We start from the raw sequence: 24,931 nt of genomic DNA on the forward strand, positions 1-24,931 counted from the left end.
CCCACCCCTAATCAACAGAATATACATTCTTCTCAGCACCACATCATACTTATTCTAAAACTGACCACATAATTGGAAGTAAAACACTCCTCAACATATGTAAAATAACAGAAATCATAACAAACAGTTTCTCAGATCACAGTGCAATCAAATTCGAACTCAGGATTAAGAAACTCACTTAAAACTGCACAACTACATGGAAGTTCAACAACCTGCTCCTCAATGACTACTGGGTAAATAACGAAATGAAGGCAGAAAAAAGATGTTCTTTGAAACCAATGAGAACGAAGACACAATGTACCAGAATCTCTGGGACACATTCAAAGCGCTGTGTAGAGAGAAGTTTACACCACTAAATGCTCATCAGAGAAAGTAGGAAAGATCTAAAATCGAAAACATAACTTCAAAATTAGAAGAACTAGAGAAGTAACAGCAAAAAAATTCAAAATCTAGCAGAAGACAAGAAATAACTAAGATCAGGGCAGAGCTGAAGGAGATAGAAACACAAAAAACCCTTCAAAAAAATCAATGAATCCAGGAGCTGGGTTTTGAAAAGGTCAACAAAATAGATAGACCACTAGCCAGACTAACAGAGAAGAATCAAATAGATGCAATAAAAAATGATATAGGGGATATCACCACTTATCCAACAGAAATACAAACTACCATCAGAGAATACTATAAACACCTCTACGCAAATAAACTAGAAAATCCAGAAGAAATGGATAAATTCCTGGACACATACACCCTCTCAAGACTAAACCAGGAAAAAGTCGAATCCCTGAATAGACCAATAACAAGTTCTGAAATTGAGGCAGTAATTAATAGCCTACCAACCGAAAAAAGTCCAGGACCAGACAGATTCACAGTCAAATTCTACCAGAGGTACAAAGAGGAGCTGGTACCATTCCTTCTGAAACTATTCCAAACAACAGAAAAAAAGGGAATCCTCCCTAACTCATTTTATAAGGCCAGCATCATCCTGATCCAAAACCTGGCAGAGACACAACAAAAAAAGAAAATTTCAGGCCAATATCCCTGATGAACACTGGTGCAAAAATCCTCAATAAAATACTGGCAAACTGAAAAGCACATCAAAAAGCTTATCCACCATGATCAAGTTGTCTCCATCCCTGGGGTGGAAGACTGGTTCAACATAAGCAAACCAATAAAGGTAATCCATCACATAAACAGAACCAATGACAAAAGCCACAGGATTATCTCAATAGATGCAGAAAAGGCCTTCAACAAAATTCAACACTCCTTCATGCTAAAAACTGTCAATAAACTAGGTATTGATGGAACATATCTCAAAATAATAAAAGCTATTTATGACAAACCCATAGCCAATACCATACTGAGTGGGCAAAAACTGGAAGCATTCCCTTTGAAAACTGGCACAAGACAAGGATGCCCTGTCTCATCACTCCTATTCAACATAGTATTGGAAGTTCTGGCCAGGGCAATCAGGTAAGAGAAAGAAAGAAAGGGTATTCAAATAGAAAAGGAGGAAGTCAAATTGTATCTGTTTGTAGATGACATGATGGTATATTTAGAAAACCCCATCGACTCAGCCCAAAATCTCCTTAAGCTGCTGATAAGCAACTTCAGCAATGTCTCAGGATACAATGTGCAAAACTCAGAAGCATTCCTATACACCACTAACAGACAAACAGAGAGCCAAATCATGAGTAACTCCCATTCACAACTGCTATAAAGAGAACAAAATACCTAGGAATCCAACTTACAAGGGATGTGAAGGACCTCTTCAAGGAGAACTACAAACCACTGCTCAAGGAAATTAAGAGAGGACACAAACAAATGGAAAAACATTCCATGCTCATGGATAGGAAGAATCAATATCATGAAAATGGCCATACTGGCCAAAGTAATTTATAGATTCACTGCTATTCCCAACAAGCTACCACTAACTTTCTTCATAGAATTGGAAAAAACTACTTTAAACTTCATATGGAACCAAAAAAGAACCTGCATTGCCAAGACAATCCTGGGCAAGAAGAACAAAGCTAAAGGTATCACACTATGTGACTTCAAACTATACTACAAGGCTACAGTAACGAAAACAGTATGGTACTGGTACCAAAACAGATATATAGACCAATAGAACAGAAGAGAGGCCTCAGAAATAACACCACACATCTACAACCATCTGATGTTTGACAAACCTGACACAAACGAGCAATGCAGAAAAGATTCCCTATTTAATAAATGGTGTTGGGAAAACTGGCTAGCCATATGCAGAAAACTGAAACTGGACCACTTCCTTATACCTTATACAAAAATCAACTCAAGATGGATCAAAGACTTAAACGTATGACCTAGGACCATAAAAATCCTAGAAGAAAACCTGGGGAATACCATTCAGGACATAGGCGTGGGCAAAGACTTCATGACTAAAACACCAAAAGCAATGGCAACGAAAGCCAAAATTGACACATGGGATCTAATTAAACTAAAGAGCTTCTGCACAGCAAAAGAAACTACCATCAGAGTGAACAGGCAGCCTACAGAATGGGAGAAAAGTTTTGCAATCTATCCATCTGACAAAGGGCTAATATCCAGAATCTACAAGGAACTTAAACAAATTTACAAGAAAAAAAGATCCCATCAAAAAGTGGGCAAAGGATATGAACAGACACTTCTCAAAAGAAGACATTTATGCAGCCAAAAGACACATGAAAAAATGCTCATCATCACTGGCCATCAGAGAAATGCAAATCAAAACCACAATGAGATACCATCTCACACCAGTTAGAATGGCGATCATTAAAAAGTCAGGAAACAACAGGTGCTGGAGAGGATGTGGAGAAATAGGAACACTTTTACACTGTTGGTGGGCAGGTAAATTAGTTCAACCACTGTAGAAGACAGTGTGGCGATTCCTCAAGGACCTACAACTAGAAATACCATTTGACCCAGCAATCCCATTACTGGGTATATACCCAAAGGACTATAAATCACTCTACTATAAAGACACACGCACACGTATGTTTACTGTGGCACTATTCACAATAGCAAAGACTTGGAAGCAACTCATACGTCCATCAATAGACTGGATAAAGAAAATGTGGCACACATACAACATGGAATACTATGCAGCCATAAAAAAGGATGAGTTCATGTTCTTTGCAGGGACATGGATGAAGCTGGAAATCATCATTCTCAGCAAACTACCACAAGAGCAGAAAACCAAACACCGCATGTTCTCACTCATAAGTGGGAGTTGAACAATGAGAACACATGGACATACGGGGGGAACATCATACAGCAGGGCCTGTCAGGGGCTGGGGGGCTAGAGGGATAACATTAGGAGAAATACCTAACGTAGGTGATGGGTTGATGCATGCAGCAAACTACCATGGCACGTGTATACCTATGTAACAAAACTGCACGTTCTGCACATATACCCCAGAACTCAAAGTATAATAATTAAAAAAAAAACGTAATGAACAAACAAACAAAAAAAACCAAGCCAGTCTTTCTCTGCTCTCTCCAGCCCTTTCTCACATCTGCCTACCATGGTCATCCCCTAGAAGCTTCATTCGGTGAGTACAATAAACTTTTTCATCCTGCTGGTGTGTGTGCATATGTGACATCAACAGCCTTGATATCTGAAAATTTGGGTGGGGCTCCATCTCATCTCAGCAGGATTAACACCACCCTGGAAGCAGAGAGAAGGCAGTTTCTACCCCTGCTAGTTAGACTGGGGAAAGGCTTGCTTTACAACAGAGCTTCTCAGTGGAGGGAAGACACAGAATGCAAGGCTGAAGAGCAGTCAGCGAATTTCTTCCCATTGCTGTAGGAAAAGGATACCAGCAGTGAGAGAGAATAAGCCAATACACAGGCAGGCGGAAATAAGAGACAAAAGACTCCTGGTGGTATTAGAGCAAGTGAATGCTGTTGTTCCCAGGTGCCAGCTGCATCTCTGACTTTCCTGCAGATATATTACAGTCCTCAGTATTCCAATATATTATCATTTTTGCCTCAATTAGTTTCAGGTTTCTGTCACTTACAACCGAACAACTACAGCCTTGACCAAAACAGAGGGAGATTAAAAGCACTCCATAATTACTATTAATTTTCTTACAATGTCAATAATGGTACTGTAGTTATGCAGAATGTCCTTATACAGTTGACTCTTGAACAATATGGGTTTGAACTGTGAGGGTCCACACAGATTTTCTTCCGCCTCTGCCACCTGTGACAGCAAGACTATCACTTCCTCCTCAGCCTACTCAATGTGAAGATGAGGTGAAGACCTTTATGATGATCCACCTCCACTTAATGAATGAGAATTTCCTTACTGTTTTCTTAACATTTTTTTTTTAGCTTCCTTTATGGTAAAAATATAGTACATATAATACCTATTACATACAAAATATATGTTAACTGACTGCTTATATTATCAGTAAGGCTTCTGGTCAAAAGTAGGCTATTAGTAGTTAAGTTTTTGGGGAGTCAAAAGTTACATGTGAATTTTCAACTATGCAGTGTGGTGGGGAGTCCATGCCCCTAACCTGCCATGTTGTTAAAGGATCAACTGTATGGCAGTGTGTGCTCAAGAATTAGGAATGAAAGGTCATGAGGTCTGCTGCTTTCAAATGATTCAAAAACAAAAGTATAAATATGCAAAAATGGTAACAACCCCTGAGTTTATGTTAAAAGTACATTCATTATTTGTTCTTTCTACTTTCCTATATGTATGAAAACTTCCATAAAAAACTATCTTTAGAGGGGAGACTCAAGGTATGAATAACACGCCCAGCCCTTATGAAGATCAGTGCTTTCAGGAAATGACATGTAGTTCTCCCCAGGTGTGGAGGACATATAAGGAAGGTAAAAAGGCAGGTTTTATAATGAATTTAGCATTTATCCTGAAGGCAAATAGGAAACAATTAAAGGAATTTTGGGGGAGGGGAAGTGGGGAAAACGACATGATCATATTTTGATGTGAAAAACATTTCCCTGTTGACAGCATGAATCCTGAACTAGAAAGTGGCAGGCACATGGTAACAGTCCAGATGAGAAATGATGCGGACCTGAGTTAAGAGGAGAGGGGTAAGTAGTGAGGATTAGAGAACAGACATGAAAAATTCATAGGATTCCTTCCTGGAACGGATTTGACGGGAAGGGGATGGAGTGCTGTGAGGGAAAGGGAGGAATCCAGGAGCCTGAAGATTCTGGCTTGGGTGACTATGGTGGTACCGTTCATGGACTGGAGATACAGAAGAGCAAGACATGGTGAGTTTAGGGTGGTGTTGGAGGCACATGGTGAGTGAGGGGGGATGACAGAGATTGGGAGATTACAGGCATATGCCAAAGGCATGGAAGAGCCCACCCAGTAAGAAAGCGCAGAGTTGGTTGAAATGAGGTGAGGAAAGAAATGCAGCCACACACAACCACAATTTGGGGATACGCAGAGGAACATAAACCCTTGAAAGATAATTTTAAAAATAGCCTCAGGCACAAGAGGAAAACATGGACAGTGGTTCACAAGGGTACAGGCAGGGAAAGATCTGAGAGGGAGGAAGAAGTCAGCGGTGCCAGGTGCCATGCACTTTCAACAGATCAAAGTGTCACCAAAAAAAAAGACCTAAAGTAGGGCAGTTCCAGGGTTGATTAATTTGGCAGTTCAACAACATTATGAAAGATGCAGGTTCTTTCCATCTTTCCACTCTGTTAGACCAACTGCCTTTGGTGACTGCATGGTATCAGTCCTCAGGCTAGAACCCCTCACTGATTGCAAGAAGATTGCCACAGTATCCTAGGCACTGCATGCAGACAGTATCTGGCATTGAAGATGGGCGTTTCTTTCTTGCCACTCTTTTTTTTTTTTTTTTTTTGAGACAGGGTCTGGCTCTGTTGCCCAGGCTGGAGTGCAGTGTTGTGATCTCAGCTCACTGCAACCTCTGCCTCCTGAGCTGCCTCCTGAATAGCTGGGACTACAGGCACACACCGCCATGCCCAGCTACTTTTTAAATTTTTTTGTAGGGATTGGGTTTCACTATGTTGCCCAGGCTGGTCTCAAACTCTTGAGCTCAAGCAATCCTCCCACCTCGGCCTCCCATAGGGTTGGGACTACAGGCGTGAGCCACAGCATCTGGCTGTGACTCTTTTTAGAGTAAAAAAAACAATCCTTCCCCAGAAACACCTCAGTTGACCTGCCCTCATATTATAGAGTAAAACTGGGTTACATTCACCCTTGAACAGACCACAAGCAATAATAATGGAATTATTACAACTGACTTGATTAATCAAGATTTACCCCTAAGCTAGGGACAGGGTGCCAGGCCTAAAGGCTGGATAACTGCAAAAAAAAAAAAAAAAAAAAGGGGGGGGGGTAGATGTTGTATAGGTAGCTAACAGGTATTAAGAGGGGCCATTCTGTATTACAGTATTCTAATCTTTTTTCACTTAATAACATTCATGTTAAAAAGAGCAGTGATTTGTGGGGGCAAAAATAAATGCAGTTAATGCAGGAAAAAACTTGAATCAACAAGTCGTATGTTTCTGAGAGTGGAAAAAACATACAATAACTTTAAAAGAGGATATATTCTAAAATATCTGATTTCCTTTAGCAGTCACTTTCTGAAGACATTGATAATTTACTTTCTGCAGTGCAAATGTACACATTTCATTTTCTTTGTCCCAAGACTACTTTAAAGTTTCATAAAAAGCACCTTAACTTAAAATTACTAAGCAAATTCTTTCAACCATATCTCTCTTCAATTTTTAGAGTCAGAAGTTCAAAATTTAGGAACCTCTTTGTTTGTATCTATGGGGTAGCTCTGTGATATCAACTTGGCTGGACTGAACTAAAGTCCCCAGAATTCCCTTTCTAGTATGTTTCTGGTTAGGGTGAGTTACAAGTAATATTATCTCCTTAGAGCCAGAAAAGTGAGACAGCAGCTATTCTGTAGCATAATATACCTTTTCCCAGTTATTCAAACACTAACCTAAGTGCTGCTAGGAGAGATTTTGCCAACATAATTAAAGTCCCTAATAGGCTGATTTTAAGTTAATAAAAAGGATTATTCTAGGTGAGTCTGTCCTAGTCACTGGGAAGCGCTTTCAAAGAAAGCTTAGGCCCTGTCTGAGCCAAGAGGCTTCAAACAGCAGCTAGACCTGCAATTTCTCTCCTCTCCTCAGGATCTTCCCTGGATACTTATCTGTGGACAAGAAACTTCAGTCTGTGCCCCTGGGGTTCCAGCCCGCTATCCTCCCTGACTGCCTGGCCCTGTGGGCTTTGAGCTTGCTTAACCAGCTCTCTCAAATATATAAGCCAATTCCTTATTATAAATCCATGTGCGTGTATATATACATATACATTCATTTAAAATCTGACTGGTTCTGCCTCTCTGATTGCACCCTTACACATGTTGGTTCACACCTGCCCGCAACCCCTACTTCTACAAATCCACTTCTACACTTGCGAGATATAACAAACTCCGCTCAGTGTTCTCTGACTTGATCCAGAAAAGTTTTAAATAATAGTAGAATGGTGGCTCAGTCCTTTTGGGCTGCTATAGCAGAATAAATGACAAATTTATTTTTCATAGATCTAGAGGCTGGGAAATCTGAGATCGGGGTGTCGGCATGGTTGGGTTCTGGTGTGGAGCCTTCTTTCTGGGTCACAGATGACACCTTCTAGCTGGGTCCTCACATGGTAGAAAGGGGACAGTAGCTCTATGGGGCCTCTCTTGTAAGGTCACTAATCCCATTTGTGAGATTAGGTCTGCGCTCCCGACCTAAACACCTCCTAAGACTCCACCTCTGAACACCATCACATCAGAGATTAGGTTTCAATGTATGAATTTTGGGAGGACACAAACATTCCGACTATCGTGAAGTTTGTTTGTTTGTTTCCACTATTTTGGAGCAACATGTAAATCCGCTGCTTTGGGGAACAGTCTTATATAACTATACTCCTTTGCTATGCTTCAAATAAATTTTCTTTACTGTGTCAACTGACCCTTGCTTGTACCGGAGTTCATCTATCCATTCACGCTTCTTCCACAAATCTTCCACAATTTCTCTCAGCTCATGAGATTTCAGGTTCTCTATGACTAGTAACAGTCTCTATGAGAAATCCCATTTATTTCCTCACTGGTCATAGGCTGATTCTTTTATTTCTTTAAGTTGCTCCTTGTTCATGACACCGAACTGTTCTCCATGCTAAAGGTTAACTAAAATCTTTAATATTCTGTATATCCTTTCATTAGGACTCTCTCTTGAGGAAACAGTCATGGCTGTGTTTAAATCATCAGTTTCAGCACTGATCACAAAATAAAAAGTTTAAAACAATTAAAAATAAGTGAATTTAACAAATACAATATACCCATAAATTTTGATGTTCTTTAACACTATACAATAAGAGAAAATTCAATGGAATTTTTAAGTATGCACAATATATTAAGTTTGAAAAGCAGGTTATAAAAATGGTATATTGAGATAATATGGTTAGATTTTTGTAACTCAACAAATAAATACAGATGCTCCCCACTTTTTGTAGGTATTTTTAGTCTCAATTTCATTTATTTTGATTTTGATCTTATTTCCTTCCACTAATTTTTAGGCTTTGGTTTGTTCTTTTCTAGTTCTTTAAGATGCATCATTAGGTTGTTTATTTGAAATCTTTCTAGTTTTTTGATGTAGGATTTATTGTTGTATAAATTTGCCTCTTAATATTGCTTTTGCTGTGCCCCATAGGTTTTGGTATATTGTATTTCTATTTTCATTTGTCTCAAGAAATACTTTAGTTTACCATTTAATTTCTTCCTTCACCCACTGGTCATTCAGGAACATGTTGTTTGATTTTCATGTATTTGTAGTTTTGAATGTTCCTCTTGTTATTGATTTCTAGTTTTAAATTCCATTGTGGTCACATAAGATAGTTGATAAAATTAATTTAAAATTTTTTTTGAGATTTGTTTTGTGTCCTAACATTTGATCAATCCTGAAGAATGCTTCATGTGTTGATGAAAGAAATGGTATTCTGCAGCTGTTTGGTGAAATGTTCTGTAAATGTCTGTTAGGTCCATTTGGTTGATGGTGTAGTTTAAATCCAATGCTTCTTTGTTGATTTTCTGTCTAGATGACCTGTCCAATGCTGAGAGTGGACTGTTGAAATCCCCAACTCTATTATTGTACTGGGGTCTATCTCTCCCTTTAGAGCTAATAGCTGCTTTTTATATCTGGGTGCTCTAGTGCTAGGTGCATATATATTTCCAACTGTTGTATTCTCTTGCTTAACTGATCCCTTTATCTAATAATGTCCTTCTTTGTTGCTTTTTGTAGCTTTTTACTTGATGTCTGTTTGGCCTGATATAAGTAATGCTACTCCTGCTGGCTTTTGGTTTCCATTTGGATGAAGTATCTTTTTCTATCCCTTCACTATCAGTCTGTATAACTTTACAGATGAGGTGAGTTTCTTACAGGCAGTATATAGTTGGATGTTTATCCATTCAGCCAGTTTATATCTTTTAGATGGGGGAACTGAACCCATTTACATTCAAGATTATTGATAGGTAAAGACTTGTTCTGTCATATTGTTCTCTGGATGTTTTATCGTTTGTTCTGTACTTCCTTTCTTATGGTTTTTCTGTGCTTGGGTGGTTTTCCACATTGATACAGTTTGATTCTTTTTCCTTTCTTTGTGTTTGGGCTCTACCAGTGAATTTTATAGTTTCACATGTTTTCATAATGATGGTTGTTATTTTTTAATTTCCAGATATAAGACTCCTTTGAGCACTTCTTGTAAGGCCAGTCTAGCAGTGATGAATTCCCTTCATTTCTCCTTGTTTGTGAAAGATTTTACTTCTTTATTTCTGAAATGTAGCTTTGCAGGGTATAGTGTTCTTGGCTCACAGGTCCCCCACCCCCACTTTAAGTATTTTTAATATAACATTCCATTCTTTCCCAGCCTGTACGTTTTCTGCTGAGAAATCTGCTTTTAGTTTAATGGGAATTCCCTTACATGTGACTTGACACTTTTCTCTTGCTGCTTTTAGAATTCTTTGCCTTTAACATCTGATAATTTGACTGTAATGTGCCTCAGAGATAACCTGTTTGGGCTGACTCTAATTGGAATTCTTTGAGTTTATTGGACCTGGATGTCCATCTCGAATTTCAAGACTTGGGAAGTTTTCAGTTACTATTTCATTAAGTATGTTTTCTATGCCTTTCTCCTTTCTCTTCTCCTTCTGGAATGACCATAATATATTTGTTGACTTCATGGTATACAATACATCCTGTAGGTTTTCTTCACCCTTTTTTCTTTTTTTGTCTGCCTATATTATTTCAAAAGATCTGTCTTCAAGTTCAGAAATTCTTTCTTCTGCTTGGTTTAGTCTGTTGTTGAAGCTCTTGACTGTATTTTTTATTTCACTCATTGAATTCTTCAGCTCTAGGATTTCTGTTTGGTTCTTTGTTATGTTACCTGTCTCTTTGTTGAATTTCTTATTCAAATCATGAATTGTTTTCTTGATTTTGCTGAACTGTAAGTTTTCCTGTATCTCATTGAGATTCTTTAAGATTATTTTGAATTCTTTCTCTAGCATTTGGTATATTTTCTTATGATTGGGGTCTGCTACTGAAGAATTATTGTTTTCCTTTGGAGGTGTCATGTTTCCTTGCTTTTTTATGTTTGATGTGTCCCCATGTTGATTTCTATACATCTGGTAGAAAAGTCATTTCTTCCAATTTTATGGAGTACATTTCACAGGGAAAGACTTATTTGTATAAATGGGTCTTGGAGTGTCAGATTGGTGGGGTGCATTGGCTTTGGTGCATTTGTGTCTAGGTGGGCACTGTAGTATAGGCTCTGTGTACTTTCCTCAGCTGTCAGTCACACTTGACGTCCGCAAGTATCTCAGTAGCCTAGGTTGAGAGAGTCTGTGGTGGTGGCGGTGCAGCTTTGTTGAGGGTGGGCTCACAAGGCTGTTTCTCAGGTCAGGGATGTGTGCATCCACACAGTGGGTCAGGCAGCTTGGAATCTGGCCAACTTAGGGTCTGGCTCTAAACCACAGGGCTGTTACTCTGGACAGGAGCACAAGCACGTGTTTAGTTGGATGGTGTGGGTGTATGCCTGCCAGGAATGGCCCAAAGGGCTGTTTCTCAGGCCTAGCTATCTGTGAAACTGCTTTGTGATGTGTGGATTTATGTCACAGAGTTAAAACTTTCTTTTGAATCAGCAAGATGAAAAAACTCTTTTTGGAGAATCTGTGAAGGGACATTTAGGAGCCCACTGAGGCTGCTCAGCTGAACTGCGAGTTATGTTTGCCAGGGATGGCCCGCAGGGCTGTTTTTCAGGCTTGGGATGGCAGTCTCATGGCTTCTCAGATGGCTTGGGTGTCTGTTGGCTTGGGGTGGCCCATGGGGCTGTTTCTCAGGGTGGGGGTGCAGACACATGGGTGTTTAGTTGGCCTTGAAGTGTGTCTGCCCTATGGGGCTGTTTCTCAGGTCCAGGACACAGCTGCAAGTCTGCTCAGCTGGCCTGAGGATGTGTCTGCCAGGGGCGGCCTATGCAGCTGCTTCTCAGGTCCAGGACGTGAACACAAGGCTGCTTGGCTGGCCTGGGGACATGTTTGCTAGGGGCGACCCACAGGGCTATTTCTTAGGCCTGACACAGGCACAGAGCTGCTCAGCTGGTCTGGAGGTGTGTCTGCTGGTGGTTGCCCACAGGGCTGTTTTTCAGGCCTTGATTTCAGATGCAGGGCCATTGGGTAGGCCAAGGAAATATCTTGGGGGTGCATTGTGGGGCTCTTTCTTAGGTGCTGAGTGCAGGTATGTAGCTGCTTTGCTAGCCCTTGGGTGTATCAGCTGCTTAGAGGCCAGGGGGTCTCTCTTGCTTGGGCAGGGTACACAGTGGTTTGCTTAGCTCATCAAGGCAGAGTTCTGTGACCGAACCATGTCTGTCTGTGCATTTGCTTTTACCTGCCATTATGGGTTGGTGATAATACTATTTGGTGATATATAAGAGCTTGTCTATTAAAAGAACATATATTAAACAAATAGAATATATTTTATTCACAAGAAGATTTTTAAGTAGTAAAAATAAAAATGAAGTGCTAATCAAAACAGCTAATTATAAGTTCTTTGCTGTTTCCAAAGATTCTCTGAACCAGAGACTACAACATGCGAGTATTTTTCAAGCTTTAAAAGTTAATATTACATGTTAAACTCCTAATAGATACTTACTTCCCATTTTCAAACTGCATTCAGTATCATTTGTTTTCCTGATGACTAGAACATGTAACTTTCCCACAGAGATGTAACACAGGCAAAAGACAAGACAAATGCATGTAAAATACATATAATAGTTTAATGGGAAAGTATAGTCCAAAAATTTTAAACTTACTGTTCATGGAAATCCAGCATCGGTGGCTCAAATCGTATGGGCCTGCAATTCCCCCGGTAGAGAGATATACTGTAAATAAAAAGCAAACAACATAAGAAGCAATTCTTCAAAATATATGTTTCCCCAAACTTTTGTCATAACAATGCCATTTTAAGAAAAATTGGGTCTAACAATCTATCAGAAATGTGCGTTACTTTTTAAATTAGCAGAAACCAATAAAGATTGCGTTTTAGAAAATGAAAAAGTGGGAGTATTTTTCTTCTTCAAAGGTATATGAAAATAGAAAATGCTCAGGCAGACTGAATGTTGAAATTTATTTGGTTGGTATAATTGGTAACGATATACTTTAATAGGTCGCTTGGATTTTTTGATACATGTATGATGAATAAAGAGTCAATACAACTACATACATTTAGCAGACAATATATGAAGACAAAAATCACGATCATATTGTAACTAGAGTGGCAAAGGACTAAACAAAAATGAATTTGGGATAGAAATTTCCAAGAATTGAAATATCGATTTCATCTGAGAGTTTGGAATACACTAGAACTGATCTCTGATGTCCTGGCCTCAATATTTCAGTAGCATCTTCTAACTAACCCACCTGACACCAGAACTTTTCAATAAAACAGATTTCTGAATAGCAAACCTCAGACATCATCAGGGCCTAACACTGATATAAAACATACATGACTTTTGGTGGGGTAGGGGGGGTAGTGGTGGTGGTTCACATGCCTAAAGTGTTTATATACTGAGAAAGGCAGAAATTCAGTCAGCCACTAAGTTTCAAAATAGTAGATTTTGATGTTTTTGTTCTAGGAAATGATGTCAGAGCAAAATCCATTTTGTGAGACTACTTTATTTCCATCATCACTGAAATTCACAGTAACATAAGCTTTGAAATGATATAGTAATTTCATTCAGGATTCAGGAGTCAGAGGAAATATTTAGGATTTAGGAGATATAGGAAATAATTAGAAACAGACAAGGACTTCATAATATGGAGGAAATTTGGCTTTAATTCAATTCTATAAAGATTAAATAATCTGAGTAGTGGAATAATTTGGCTGAAGGTAATAAAATCCAAACATGTTTTTAGCCCTACCAATTTAGAACATTCTTTTGTGTAGCTTGAGAACCCCTCTGCATATGTTGAACAGAAAAGATGACAAACAAAAAAAGAAAGCAAGCACCAAATGTAAGATTATATTTTACTAAAGCACGAAACTAAAGACACCGGGACATGAAGGCACAATTCCTTGCAACACAGTGTCAGCATCTATTCCTTCTTGCTTTCTGCCCTGTCTGTTTCTTAGATGTTACATAACAACAACATTCTTTGGCTCCTTTAAAACAAGAGATGGTCCTCAGCTCATCAGTTTCATTAGTATGAAACTCAAATTTACATAAATCTTAATCAAATCAAGGAAAAAAGTATAAGGCATAACTGTATAAGTCATTAATTCCTATATAATATTATATTCCTATATATAATACATATTCCTATAATATAATATATATTCCTATATATAATATATAATTCCTATATATTAATTCCATGGACTGTTTAGATGTTGGAGAAAAAGGAGATTAAGATACAGTGTTTTTTTCTCACAGAGCCAAGAGGCTGTTCTGCAAATTACAAATGGACATGTCTAAAGTGGCCAGGTGGGGTAAAAAAGTATATACCCCATCCATTCAATACAAATGTATGAATGTGTACTATATGCCAGGTACTGTCTATTGGCTGGGGCTACAGTGGGGAATAAAGAAAAGCGCCTGCTCTCATAGCACTAACATCCTAGTCGGGGGAACAAAAGTTGAATATATTAGGTGAAAATGTGTGTATAAAGAAAAATCAAACACAGCGGGGCTGTGGTTAGAACCGAAAATGCCTCTCTGAGGAGGGACACTGGTGCCAAGACCTGAACGACAGAGATCTAGGGGAAGAAAGTAGGAATGTATTTGGCGAGTTGAACAAGGAGGTTGAAGTGACCACTGTGCAGTGAGGGAAGAGTAGGAGGTAGGAGCTGAGCTCAGAGGTACAAGAGCCAGGTCTCCTTGTAGGAGTATAGATTATTCGAAGTGTAACAAACTACAGTGTTTTTGAGCAAGGAGTAGCATGATCTGACACACATCATAAGGTTAATTCTGGCTACTTTGTGAAGAACCAAGGAAGTTCCTGTAGGAGCCCAACAGTGGGAAGCAGGGAAGTCCTGGAGTGCTCCAGGCAACTGGTGACGGCAGCTACAATCTAGGGTGGCTGCAAGGGAGAGTAGCGAGCAGTGGCGGTTTCTGAATATATTTGGAAGCTTGAGAAAACAGGTTGTGCTGATGGATTGATTTTGAGGGATCAAGGGTAACTCACTCTAAGATTTTCACTGGATACACAGTCATGACATGGGAGGAGTTGGGAAGAGGTAGATTTTCAAGAGTATTGTTTTAGACATTTAAATTCAGATGTCTTATCTAGATGGAGATGTCATAAAGTAACTATACATGGATATTGTTCATATTAAAAAGTTACTGATTTTCACGTACTGATCTTATACCTAATCACCTTGGTGAGTTTAATTCCAACAGTTTGTCTAGATTCTCTCATGATTTTCCACTGCTGCTATATGTGCTGCCAAAACGAGCACTATCTTGGATGATCACTGTAGACAAGTCATCTGCAAGTAACAATTTGATTCTTCCTTTCAAATCCTTAGATAAGTTTTACTTTTTATGTCTTGTGCTAAGATCTCCTGTAAAATGCTTCAAAGATGTGATGTCCAGCAACTGTTACTGTGATATTTATAAAGCGCTCACAGAATGATATAGAGGAAACAGTACATCAAATATGATTCCCTCATAAATAAAAGCATATTTTCAAAACAATACCAGATCTATATCTAAGGAACAGTTTAATATCCGAGTGAGTACGATACAAGTTGACACAGGTACAATCCTATGTTAACCAAACCAAAAATGCAGTAACACAGCTGTCATGTCTCCACAGCTGATTCAAATGGTTCCTATCCATGTTTATTTATAAAGTGCATGGCACTGTTTAGTGCTTTATTAAGAGAAAGCAAATGTCTGCAAATATGTAATATTGAAAAACAAACTGGGGAAGATGCAATATAAAGAATGGTAGCCTTTGCTAATGTCATTGCAGTTTTTTCCCTGATTTTTAAAATTATTATTACTATTTTTGAGAGACAGGGGTCTCGTTATGTTGCCCAAGCTGGTCTCAAACTCCTGTGTTAGAGCCTCCTGAGTAGCTGGGACTACAGATGCAGCATGCCAGTGTGCTGGGCTCACCCTTTGACAATTTCAAAGCAACAAAATCTGAGACATTATGATAGCATATTGCATTATTTTATGCTTTCTGCAATGATTATACATGTTCTGAAGTGTCAATACAATTGGTTTTATAAATTTATATGGAGAAGAATGAAGACTATTTTCTGATTTCAAGCTAGGAAACAACTGAAGAGATACAAGAAATCTTGTGGGAAATGGTCATACTGCTTGTTGAACTGTCAGGTCAAAGTTGAGCAGGAAACTTCCAAATCAAGCTTCTTGGGTCTCTGGGAGTTTAAAATGTTTTCCTAGGATCAACTACTACCTAAACAAAAGATACTCTTTGGCCCAGCATTTTTAAAACAATTGTTTGTGATGTACCTGCATCATAAACATCTACAATGCTTGTGGAAATGCAGATTCTGGGGCCCCACCTCCAGAATCTAATTCCTTGTAAGCAGAATGGACCCCAGAAACCTGCATTTTTAAGCACCCTCACATTTAGGAGCCACTATTTTGCATCTTGATCCACAAACATTACAGCCACAAATAAGAGGTGGGGAAGGAAGTGCCTTAACTAGTAAAACTATCAAAGTCACCAGCAGTTTAAATTGATTTCAAATATGACTTTTATTAAAGAGCCAGCTAAATAAACAGTGATTTAAAAGAAATGAATAGGACTTCTCCTATATGATATATATTCTCCCATAAACACATTTTTAGTTTTAATTTGCACTTCCCTAATGATGAATAATGTTGACCATCTTTCCATTTACTTGGTGTACAATTAGGTATCTTCTTTTGTAAACGTCTGTGGTAAGTTTTTTAACTGGGATGTCTGTCTTACTATTCAGTTGTAAGAGTTCTCTGTTATGCGCTGCAAATATTTTTACCCTGGTCCTGGTTTACCTTTTCCTTTTATTAATGGTGTCTTTTGAAGAGCCTGTTTTAAATTCTGATGAGGTCGAAATGATGATCACTTTTTCTTTTTTGAGATAGGGTCTCACTCTGTCGCCCATGCTGGAGTGCAGTTAGTGGTCCAATCATGGGTCACTGCAGCCTTGACCTCCTGGGCTCAAGCCACCCTCTTGCCTCATCCTCCCAAGCAGCTGGGAATACAGACACACACCACCACAACTAGCTAATTTATTATTATTTTTTGTAGATACAGGGTGTCACTATGTTCCCCAGGCTAGTTTCAAACTCCTAGTCTCAAGTGATCCTCTCACTGCAGCCTCCCAAAGTGTTAGAATTATAGGCGTGAGCCACTGTGCCCGGCCTCATTTTTTCTTTTATGGTATGTGTTTCTGGTATTTTAAAACTTTGTCCAGTTTGCAAATATTTCTATGAAAAGCTTGGTTTTATCCTAAAAGTTTTACACCTTTAACTTTTAGACATGAGCCTATTTATTATTGTCTGTTTTAAGTTAATTGTGGCGATGGTGTGAGTTAAAGATTAAAGTTCACTTTTTCTTTCTCTGTAAATATCCAGTAGGCCTAGTATCATTTGTTGAAAAAGATTTTTTAATACACTTTAAATTCTGGGGTACATGTGCAGAACGGGCAGTTTTGTTACACAGGTATACATGTGCCATGGTGGTTTGCTGCACCCATCAACCCATCACCCGTATTAGGTACTTCTCCTAATGCTATCTCTCCCCTAGCTGCCCAACCCCCGACAGGCCCCAGTGTGTGATGTTCCCCTTCCCGTGTCCATGTGTTTTCATTGTTCAATTCCCACATATGAGTGAGAACATGAGGTGTTTGGTTTTCTGTTCTTGTGTTAGTTTGCTGAGAATGATGGTTTCCAGCTTCATCCATGTCCCTGCAAAGGGCATGAACTCATCCTTTTTTATGGCTGCATAGTATTTCATGGTGTATATGTGCCACATTTTCTTTATCCACTCTATCATTGATGGACATTTGGGTTGGTTCCAAGTCTTTGCTATAGTGAATAGTGTTGCAATAAACACATGTGTGCATGTGTCTTTATAGCAGAATGATTTATAGTCCTTTGGGTATATACCCAGTAATGGGATTACTGAGTCAAATGGTATTTCTAGTTCTAGGTCCCTGAGGAATCACCACACTGTCTTCCACAATGGTTGAACTAATTTACACTCCCACCAACAGCGTAAAAGCGTTCCTATTTCTCCACATCCTCTCCAGCATCTGTCATTTCCTGACTTTTTAATGATCGCCATTCTAACTGGTGTGAGATGGTATCTCATTGTAGTTTTGATTTGCATTTCTCTAATGACCAGTGATGATGAGCTTTTTTTCATATGTTTGTTGGCTGCATAAATGTCTTCTTTTGAGAAGTGTCTGTTCACATCCTTCACCCACTTTTTGATGTTTTTTTCTTGTAAATTTAAGTTCTTTGTAGATTCTGGATATCAGCTCTTTGTCAGACAGATTGCAAAAATTTTCTCCCATTCTGTAGGCTGCCTGTTCACTCTTGATGATCGTTCCTTTTGCTGTGCAGAAAGTCTTTAATTAGATCCCATGTGTCAATTTTGGCTTTTGCTGCCGTTGCTTTTGGTGTTTTAGACATGAAGTCTTTGCCCATGCCTACATCCTGAATGGTATTGCCTAGGTTTTCTTCTAGGATTTTTATGGTTTTAGGTCTTACATTTTAAGTCTTTAATCCATCTTGAGATAATTTTTGTATAAGGTATAACGAAAGGGTCCAGTTTCAGTTTTCTGCATATGGCTGGCCAGTCTTCCCAACATCATTTATTAAATAGGGAATCCTTTCTCCATTGCTTTTGTCAGGTTTGTCAAAAGATCAGATGGTTGTAGATGTGTGGTGTTATTTCTGAGGCCTCACTTCTGTTCTATTGGTTTATGTATCTGTTTTAGTACCAGTACCATGCTGTTTTGGTTACTGCAGCCTTGTAGTATAATTTGAAGTCAGGTAGCATGATGCCTCCAGCCTTGTTCTTTTTGCTTAGAGTTGTCTTGGCTACGTGGGTTCTTTTTTGGTTCCATATGAAGTTTAAAGTAGTTTTTTTCAATTCTGTGAAGAAAGTCAATAGTAGCTTGATGGGGATAGCATTGAATCTATAAATTACTTTGGGCAGTATGGCCATTTTCACGATATTGATTCTTCCTATCCATGAGCATGGAATGTTTTTCCATTTGTTTGTGTCCTCTCTTAATTTCCTTGAGCAGTGGTTTGCAGTTCTCCTTGAAGAGGTCCTTCATATCCCTTGTAAGTTGGATTCCTAGGTATTTTGTTCTCTTTGTAGCAATTGTGAATGGGAGTTACTCATGATTTGGCTCTCTGTTATTAGTGTATAGGAACGCTTGTGATTTTTGCACATTGAAATATCCTGAGACTTTGCTGAAGTTGCTTATCAGCTTAAGGAGATTTTGGGCTGAGATGATGGGGTTTTCTAAATATACTATCATTTCATCTGCAAACAGAGACAACTTGACTTCCTCCTTTCCTATGTGAATATTCTTTATTTCTTTCTCTTGCCTGATTGCCCTGGCCAGAACTTCCAATACTATGTTGAATAGGGGTGGTGAGACAAGGCATCCTTGTCTTGTGCCAGTTTTCAAAGGGAATGCTTCCAGTTTTTGCCCATTCAGCATGATATTGGCTGTGGGTTTGTCATAAATAGCTCTTGTTAGTTTGAGATATGTTCCATCAATACCTAATTTATTGACAGTTTTTAGCATGAAGGGTGTTGAATTCTGTTTAAGGCCTTTTCTGCATCTATTGAGCTAGTCATGTGGTTTTTGTCATTGGTTCTGTTTATGTGATGGATTACGTTTATTGATTTGCATATGTTGAACCAGCCTTGCATCCTAGGGATGAAGCCGACTTGATCGTGGTAGATAACCCTTTTGGTGTGGTGCTGGATTTGGTTTGTCAGTATTTTATTGAGGCTTCTCGCATTGATGTTCATCAGGGATATCTGCCTGAAATTTTCTTTTTTTGTTGTGTCTCTGCCAGGTTTTGGATCAGACGATGCTGGCCTCATAAAATGAGTTAAGGAGGATTCTCTCTTTTTCTACTGACTGGAGTAGTTTCAGAAGGAATGGTACCAGTTCCTCTTTGTACCTCTGGTTGAATTTGGCTGTGAATCTGTCTGGTCCTGGACTTTTTTTGGTTGGTAGGCTATTAATTATTGCCTCAATTTCCAAACTTGTTATTGGTCTATTCAGGGATTTGACTCCTTCCTGATTTAGACTTGAGAGAGTGTATGTGTCCAGGAATTTATTTCTTCTAGGTTTTCTAGTTTATTGGCGTAGAGGTGTTCATGGTATTCTCTGATGGCAGTTTGTATTTCTGTTGGATAAGTGGTAATATCCCCTTTATCATTTTTTATTGCATCGATTTGATTCTTCTCTCTTTTCCTCATTAGTCTGGCTAGTGATCTATTTTGTTGATCTTTTGAAAAACACAGCTGGATTCATTGATTTTCTGAAGGGTTTTTTGTGTCTCTATCTCCTTCAGTTCTGCTCTGATCTTGGTTATTTCTTATCTTCTGCTAGATTTTGAATTTGTTTGCTTTTGCTTCTCTAGTTCTTTTAATTTTGATGTTATGGTGTCGATTTTAGATCTTTCCTGCTTTCTCTTGTGAGCATTTAGTGCTATAAATTTCCCTCTGCACATTGCTTTAAATGTGTCCCAGAGATTCCGGCACATTGTGTCTTTGTTCTCATTGGTTTCAAAGAACATCTTTTCTCTGCCTTCATTTCGTTATTTACCCAGTAGTCATTGAGGAGCAGGTTGTTGAACTTCCATGTAGTTGTGCAGTTTTAAGTGAGTTTCTTAATCCTGAGTTCGAATTTGATTGCACTGTGATCTGAGAAACTGTTTGTTATGATTTCTGTTATTTTACATATGTTGAGGAGTGTTTTACTTCCAATTATGTGGTCAATTTTAGAATAAATGTGATGTGGTGCTGAGAAGAATGTATATTCTGTTGATTTGGGGTGGAGAGTTCTGCAGATGTCTATTAGGTTCGCTTGGTCCAGAGCTGAGTTCAAGTCCTGAATATCCTTGTTGATTTTCTGTCTTGTTGATCTGTCTAATATTGGCAGTGGGTGTTAAAGTCTCCCACTATTATTGTGTAGGAGTCGAAGTCTCTTTGTAGGTCTCTAAGAACTTGCTTTATGAATCTGGGTGCTCCTGTATTGGGTGCATATATATTTAGGATAGTTAGCTCTTCTTGTTGCATTGATCCCTTTACCATTATGTAATGGCCTTCTTTGTCTCTTTTGATCTTTGTTGGTTTCAAGTCTGTTTCATCAGAGACTAGGATTGTAACCCCTGCTGAAAAAGAGTATTATTCTTGTGCCATTGAATTACCTTGGCACATTTGGACAAGAAGTTTTAAACTTCATCTTCAAAACATGTAGTTTAAATCTTCTGATTTGTTTATTCTTTTTAAAACTTGTTTGGTCTATTCTAGATGCTTAATGTTTTCCATCTAATCTTGAAAAGCAGCTTATCGATTTCTAAATAAAAAATTGTCTGTTGAAATTTCTATTGGAATTGCTTAATCTAAAACTGATCTGGGGAGAATTATCATCTTCACAGTCTTCCAATCCATGAACGCGGAATCTTTCTCAATATATCTAGGAGTTCTTTAATTACTCTATCATATTACAGTTTTCAGTGTACAGGTCTCAACATTTTTTTGTTAAATTTATCCCAAAGTATGCAGTGATTTATGCCATTGTAAATGACATTTTTCTACAACATTTTATTTTTGTACTTATTATGAAGAAATCAGTTACTTCTGATTATTGACTGTATTACTTTTTGGTATATTCCTTAGGACTTTCTATGCACACAATCACATGGTTTGTAGACAAAATCCTTTTTGTTTTTCCTTTCCAACCAGATGGCTCTTATTTCTGTTTCTTGTCTTAATGTAATGACTACCACATCCAGTACAATGTTTAATGTAAGTGATGAAAGGGGACATCCTTGCCACTTTCCCAATCTTAGAAAGCAAGCATTCAATCTTTTACCATTAATATCATGTTAACTGTTACTTTTCCATAGATACTCTTTATCAGGTTAAAGACATTCCTTTCTATTCTTAATGTGCTGAACAGATGCTGAATGTTGTCACAGGCTTTTTCTACATCTATTCAAATAATTACAAAGGCTTTTAAAATTTTGTTAACAAGAAAAATTATATTGTTTTCAAATATTAATCTTGCATTCCTAGGATAAACCCCTTTTGGTCATGATGCATTACCTTGTTATCATGTTTCTGCATTTGATTTGCTAATATTCTGTTAGAGATTTCTGAATATATGTTTGAAGAGATGTAGCTTCTAGCTTTCTATAATGCCTGCAATAATCACCTCATAAAACGTGTAAGGAAGGACATTCTATTCCTGTCTTTTCTAAAAGCGTTTATGTAAGACTAGTAATTTTTCACTAGGCGTCTGATCGAATTTACCAGTTTAGTCATATGAGCCTGCAGTTTTCTTTGTGGAAAGGTTTAAAACTGTAAATTCTATGTCTTTAACAGATATTTAAAAACTCATTTTCTAATTCTCTCTTGGTTAGTTTTAATAATTTGTATCTTTCAAGTATTTGACCACTTCATCTAAATTGCTGAATTTGAGAATGAAGGGATTCATAATTTCTTTTGTTCTTTGAATGTTTATAAAATCTGTAGTGATATCCCCTATTTCATTACTGATTTTTTTTGTCTGCCTTATTTTCTTAACCAATCTAGCTACATTCAAATAATCAGTTTTTGTTTACATTGATGTTTTTTCCACTTTCTATTTAATTGATTTATAGTATATCCTTTATTTTCTTCTACTTAAAGTTGATGCTCTATGTCTTAAACTGGAAATGTAAATTGTTCATTTTAAAATTTTTCTTCTATCTGATATAAACTTTTAAAGCTATAAATGTCTATTTAAATACTGCTTTGGCGAAATTCCAGAAAACTTGGTATGCTGTTCTATGAATTGAATTCTCCCCACCCCACCCGCTACCTCCCAAATTCATATATTGAAGCCCTAATCCCCACTATGACTATTATGTGGAGACAGGGTCTATAAGCAGGCAATTAAGGTTAAATGAGGTTATAATGGTGGGGGCCCTAATATAATGGGATTAGTATCCTTACAAAAAGAGACACCAGAAAGCCCCCATGCATACGTGTGCACAAAGAGGGCATGTGAGTTACACAGTGGAATGGCTGCCACCTACAAGCTAGGAAAACAGGTCTCAGTGTAAACTGACTACGCTGACACCTGATTTCAGACTTCCAGATTCCAAACTGTGAGAAAATAAATGTCTATTGTTTAAGCCACCCATGGTATTTTGTTATGGCAGTCTAGCCCAAGCAGATTAAGATATGTTATACTTTTGTTTTCAAAGCATTTTCTAATATCCCTTATTTCTTTCTTTCTTAACCCATGAGTATTGAAAAGCTTCTGGTTTAATTTCTAATTATAAAATATCTGGATTTTCATTGTTACTGATTTCTAATTTAATTTTGCTATAATCAGAGAGTATAATCTATATAATCTGCTCTTCGTGGATGTAGTGTTTAATAAATACCTATTAGGTCAAGTTACTTAATAGTGTTCTTCAAATCTACACCCTTACTGATTTTCCATCTATTTTATCAGTTACTAACAGATGAATGTTGAAATCTTCCCTTAGTTTTATTCATTTTTTTTCTTCACGTACTTTAAAGCTCCAATATTAGAATCTGGGATTGTTGTATCTACCTGGGGGACTGTCTCCTTCATAACTGTAAAATGTCCTTCTTTATCTCTGATAATATTCCCTGTCCTAAAGTCTACTTTGTCTGAGAGTAACATAACCACCCCAGCATTTTAGTGTTTACTTGTTTTCCTAGGTCTTTTTACATTTAACCTACTTGCATACTTATGAAGAAGTGCATTTCTTCAAAATCAAGACTACTGATGAACAGGAGAAGATATTTGCAAAATAGGACTAATATCTCCAATATATAAAGAACTCTTAACTGAATCAGAAAAAATTAAAAGCACCATAGAAAAATGGGTAGAACAGACATGAACAGACAACATCAAAAGACAAATATAAGCCTGGCTCTTAAATACCAGGAGATGGTTAACCTTACACATAATTAAAGACAAACTAAAACTACACTGTGATAAAATTTCTGACCTATCAGATCAGCAAAAATTAAAAATGCAACACATTCTGTTGGAAAGGATGTGGGAAACAGGCACTCTTTTTTCACCAATGAGGGAATGCAAGGTGGCACAGACCTTGAAGGAGAATCTGGTAATGCTTAATGAAACAATGTCAGCATTTATTTTTGACTCACCAACCCCACTTCTAGGAATTTATCCTAAACATAAACTTTATATCTATCCCTTTCCCTATTTGACAAGTGCCAACTGTATACATTTATGATGTACAACAAATTTTAAAATATGTACACATTGTAGAATGGCTACATTGAGCTAATACATGCATTACCTCACATAGTTATCATTTTTTATGGTAAGAACACAAAATCTACTCTCTCAGCAATTTTCAAGTATACGATACAGATGCTTCTTGACTTATGATGAGGTGACATACCAATAAATCCATCATAAGTTGAAAATCACAAGTCAATAATGTATTTAATACACCAACTTACTTTTAAGGTAGCCTAGTCTCCCCTTAAACATGCTCAGAACACTTACATCAGACTACTGTTGGGCAAAGTCATCTGGTAACATGGTACAGGTAGAGTATCGGTCGTTTACTCTCTGGATTGTGTGGCTGACTGAAAGCTGCAAGAGAGTATTGTACAGCTAGCCCAGGAAAGATCAAAATTCAAAATGTGAAATACTGTTTCTACTGAATATATATTGTGCTTTGGCACCATCATAAAGTCCAAAAACTGCTAAGCTGCACTTACACCTTCTAACTGAAATTTTGTGTCTTTTGACTAACATCTCTCAAATCTCCCTGGTCCCCACCCTCAAGCTCTGGTAACCACCATTCTACTCTCTGCTTCTACATTCTCCATTTAAGTGAGATCATGCATTATTCATCTTTCTGTACTTGGCTTATCACATTTAACATAATGTCCTCCAAGTTCATCCATGTTGTCATAAATGACAGGATTTCCTTATTTTTTAAGGCTTATCAGTATTCCACTATATATGTGTGGAATACTATTAAGAATCCAAACAGACACACACACATACACCCCCACATTTTCATTATCCATGTGTCCACTGATGAACACTTAGGTTGATTCCTCCCTGTCTTGGCTAT

General features: G+C 37.9%; 1 protein-coding gene across 5 annotated transcripts in view; it reads right to left on the minus strand.

Annotated features, from left to right (window-relative positions):
* Positions 1-24,931, minus strand: part of TMEM131 (transmembrane protein 131) — a 241,713-nt gene that overhangs the window by 118,536 nt on the left and 98,246 nt on the right. For all 5 annotated transcript variants that reach the window (XM_054474141.2, XM_054474140.2, XM_054474142.2 and 2 more), the window contains one exon: positions 12,380-12,448. In XM_054474141.2, coding sequence (XP_054330116.1) covers positions 12,380-12,448 — 69 coding nt within the window. The remainder of the gene's footprint in view (positions 1-12,379; positions 12,449-24,931) is intronic.

The sequence above is a fragment of the Pongo pygmaeus genome, chromosome 12 (genome assembly GCF_028885625.2).
Source record: "Pongo pygmaeus isolate AG05252 chromosome 12, NHGRI_mPonPyg2-v2.0_pri, whole genome shotgun sequence".
Lineage (NCBI taxonomy): Eukaryota > Metazoa > Chordata > Mammalia > Primates > Hominidae > Pongo > Pongo pygmaeus.